Source organism: Wasmannia auropunctata, unplaced genomic scaffold (genome assembly GCF_000956235.1).
Source record: "Wasmannia auropunctata unplaced genomic scaffold, wasmannia.A_1.0 LD336076.1, whole genome shotgun sequence".
In the NCBI taxonomy this organism is placed as follows: Eukaryota; Metazoa; Arthropoda; class Insecta; order Hymenoptera; family Formicidae; genus Wasmannia; species Wasmannia auropunctata.
In genome coordinates this window covers 6,214,052-6,217,995 of record NW_012026814.1, presented here as the reverse complement: position 1 = coordinate 6,217,995, position 3,944 = coordinate 6,214,052, and the positions used below count along the sequence as shown (strand labels likewise).

The 3,944-nt window shown below is 57.4% G+C and overlaps 1 protein-coding gene across 1 annotated transcript; it reads left to right on the top strand.

Moving 5' to 3' along the window:
- The first annotated feature begins 281 nt into the window (after window positions 1-281).
- Window positions 282-812, top strand: LOC105449536. The gene has a single exon (XM_011688793.1). The coding sequence runs from the start codon at window positions 282-284 to the stop codon at window positions 810-812; it is 531 nt and encodes a 176-aa protein (XP_011687095.1).
- Window positions 813-3,944: the final 3,132 nt, after the last annotated feature.

The following is a 3,944-nucleotide window of genomic DNA, read 5'->3' as shown; positions in this document are numbered from 1 at the left end:
CGGGGCACGCGTATCTACTGGTCTTGTAAGACTTATTTACCAAGTGGATCGAGTGCCGTCCGCTTCGCAAGGCTACCGGAAAGAACATTCGCGAAGCCATCAAAGATCTGGTTATTTTCCGCTGAGGCGCGCCGCGAGTACTGCTGACAGATAACGGTACCGAGTTCGTAAATCGGGAGCTGCGCGCGTTAACAGAGCAGTACGGGATTCATCACACGACGGTTCCGCCGTATCACCCCCAAGCCAACCCCGTCGAACGAGTTAATCGCGTCTTAAAAACAATGATAACGGCGTTTATCGAACGAGATCATCGCGACTGGGATCAACATGTAAGCGAGTTTCGTTTTGCGTACAATTCCGCGCACCACACGTCCCTGCAAGCAACGCCTGCCTTTCTGAATTTTGGGCGAGAACCGATACCGGTGGGTTGGAAACGCGATGAAGTCGAGGCCGCCGTAGACGTAGTCAGGGCCGACCCTGCCGGATGGCGAGACCGCATGGAGCGCCTCGAACTGCTGCAGGAATGGGTGGGCGAAAATCTCGAGACCGCCCAACAGAGGCAAGCCAAGTATTATAATCGGCACCACCGCGACCGACATTTCGCGGTCGGAGAGCAGGTCTTAAAGCGTCACCGAGTATTGTCGTCGGGAGCGCAGCATTTCTCGGCTAAGTTGACTAAGAAGTTTCACGGTCCGTTTGTCATAAGGCGCATTCTGTCGCCGGTCGTGTACGAACTCGCCGATTTGACGGGTAGCGTTGTCGGCAAGGTACACGTGAAGGACTTGAAACCGTACCTCGAGCCTGTGGATTAGTGGTTGTAAGTGTTTGTCTGTTTGTGTGTCGTGTGCGTTAGGGATGTGGGAGCCCGGGAAGCGTTACGAGCGTCTGCTCAGGCTCCTCAAAGAGAGCCAGGCGGAGCGGGAGCGGGCGTCGAGCGAAGGGGCAGCTGTGCAGGTGGAAGTTGCCGGAGTCGTCGTTAAAGGCGCGGCGGAGGCCCGCTGCGAAGTGGTGGCGCGGGCGCCTCGCGGAGAAACCGGTGGCCGTCAAGACCGAGCCCGGGATGAGAGCACGCCGCGAGGTGCCCAAGGAATACCCCGCACGGGCCTTTTACGAGGAGAGATGTTGGGCCTGTGGATCCCGCGAGCACTACCAGGACCGCTGCCCGAAGCGACGGCAAGTCGCCATACAGTACTGCTTCCGGTGTGGTGAGCCCGGCTATACCATCAAGACGTGCCCGTAGTGCGGGGAGGCCTGGTTGGCCCAGGGACCTTGGGCTCCCGGAAGGGGACACCCGGGACCAGACCCTCCTCGGCGGCCGAGCAAGAGGCCGGGCAGTCTACGGGACAGGGTCACCTGGCTGCCGAAAGGGGCCTTCCCAGACGAGAGCGATCAGTAGGGGGAAAACCGAGACGACGGAGGGCTAACACCTGTGGCTGCCGGACACCCCCCCCTGTTTTTTTTTCTTTCGAGTACAACGGGCGTCCCGAGAACCGCGACTTTTTCTTTTTTTCTCTAGTCTATCGTGCGCCCATTGCTTTCGTCTATCGTTTTGTTTTTTTGTTTGTTTTTTTGTGTGTGTGGGACGGTGCCGATTCACCGATAAGTTTTCTTTTCTTTTGTGATTGAGCCTCCTCTTTAATTTTTTTTGTTTTATCTTGTTCGTTCTCTTCGATTGAGCATTTTCTCTTTGTTTTGTCTATCTCGCTGAGCTGCGTCCTTTTTGTTTCAAGCGGACTTCCCGAAAAACCAATTTTTGTTGGCAACGGAGATCCTCTAAAGTGGGACTCGGGAAAATAAAGTTTTGTATCTTGCTAAACCGGAGTGGTGTTGTCTGCTTCCCCGAACCCCGATCCCTCTTTGCGAAACTGCGGACCTGCGCGCGAGGAACGAGAGGCGATTCCGCCGACAGGAAGTCGAGATCGGTCCGCGACGACCTCGGGGAGGCTCGAATAGACTACGGCCGTACAGTGAGGATTGAAGCGGAGGAGTAATTTTCTTACCTTCCCCCGCTTCGCTGATTTTTCTTTTGATTTTGTTCATCTTATTTTATTCGCTTGCTTTTGTTTTTTTTGTATTGTATGATCGTCCTGAGAAGGGACCCTCCCTTGGAAGGTTTCGGTCGCTCACGGCAACAATGTTAATCGCTTCCTCGACAGCCCGTGGCTCGAGAGGGATCGCTGAGCTGGCACGGTCTCTCTTGGCATGGGGGAGTTGTGACGCCGCAATCCGCTGCGGCGGAGCAGCGTCCCGCCGCCGTCACAAGGCGCGGGTTCGCGCCCCTTTTTACGGGACCGGCAGCTGCATTGTCGATAGGAGACCGAAATCTCCGGGAGGCCCGAAATCTCCGGGAGGCCCGAACTTGAAACGCGTGCATTTGATTAATTTGCTTTGAACCTCTTATATGTACCGCGGCACCTCACCGGACGAACGGGGCGACGGAGGAAAGGAGTCAAGGTCGCTGACAGCGGAAAGAGCTTGGAGTACGGGCGACCTGGCGCAGGAGCTACGGGGGCACGCACCGGGCACGCGGCGAGCACGCACGCGTGGAGCGCGTGGCCGCGCAAGGATGCTAGACCCGCCAGGAGCGCGACCGGGAAGGCGGGCGTTGGAACGGAGGCCCGCGAAGGGCGATACGGCCGGCGATTTCCCCAGGGCCCGGGGCCATCGCCGCGAGCTGCCGGGGCGAGATGGCCAACTCGCCTCGGAATACAAGGGCAAAGGACGAGCCCATATGAAACCACGCCGCCACATCCCGAATATGGGGCGACCTCGCGAGGGCGCGAGGCGCCCACACGTCAAGCCGCCTGATTACGCCCGTGCCACGGCAGGACCCCCGCGGCGCCGTGATTGGTCGCGGCCGACTGCGCCGCTGTGTTGCGCACCCCCGGGCTGGGGTGCAGGCATCGATCGCAAATTGAACGCGATCTACGCCGCTTTTGCGTGCGAACGACCGAGGCGAGCGTGCGGTCAAGCGGAGCGATCAAGCTAGCGAAAGAGAGAGAGAGCGAGAGAGTGCGTTGGCGAGAGCGAGGAGGAACGAGCCGCTGTCGGACCTGCTGCCAGGGAAGCAGAGACGAGGATCGTGCCGGTGAGGTGACCCTCTTTAGCGTGTGTAAAGCCACGGGCTGATCGAGAATCTGCTCGCACTCTGAGGACGTGAACGCCATTTTAGTGTCAGAGTCTCGTCGCGTGCGCCCCTTTAGCGACGCGTATCTTGTAGTGCTCTTTGGTTTGGCGTACCGGCGTCCGTCCTCAAGCGCGAGGATTCTCATCGAATCTGCCGTGAGCGATCGGGAGTGTCGCGAGTCGCGTATCGAGTCACCCGGGGATCGTCGTCGCGAGTTCGCCGCAAAGTTCTCGCGCCTGAGCGCGCGAGCGTTAGAGTAAGTGTGTGAGTACGCGGAATCACGAGTGTCGTGCGTCGCGCTGTAGTGTGACATTGCGCGCGATTTCGTTGCGTATCGGTGTAAGGCAATTCTCTGTCGGCTTCGTTTTTGTGTGCGTGTCCGACGCGTAAATTTACGATCGACTGTCGCGGAAATACTTGGAGTCGTTAGACCTCGGTACACGCGTCATACCGAGTCCAGTCCGTTATTGTACCATCGCGCCGACTAATTTTGACTGCGTTTCTTTTTGTTTCCGGCCGAATTTCATGCCTATTTCTTATCTTTTTCTGTCGTACGCGGGAATTCCTCGTGCCGTCGGGTTATCCGCGATTCATAGCGTCGAATCAGTCGCGTCACGTCCGTATTTTTCTCATCGAACTGTATTATCTTTTTTTTCTACACCGTTTCTCAACGCCCTTTTCGGCGGGTAATAAACAACTCCGTTATTATTTTTATTATTAACTTGGAGTAAGAATTCTTTCGCCCGCCTCGCGCCATCCCATCGCCCTTTTGCCTCGCCCTGCCCCTCTGCCGTTAGGCAGAGCCGGCCGGCCCTCG

Bases quoted from the DNA above. Each gene is read 5' to 3' on its own strand.
- LOC105449536 (XM_011688793.1), top strand. From the start codon at position 282: ATGATAACGGCGTTTATCGAACGAGATCATCGCGACTGGGATCAACAT.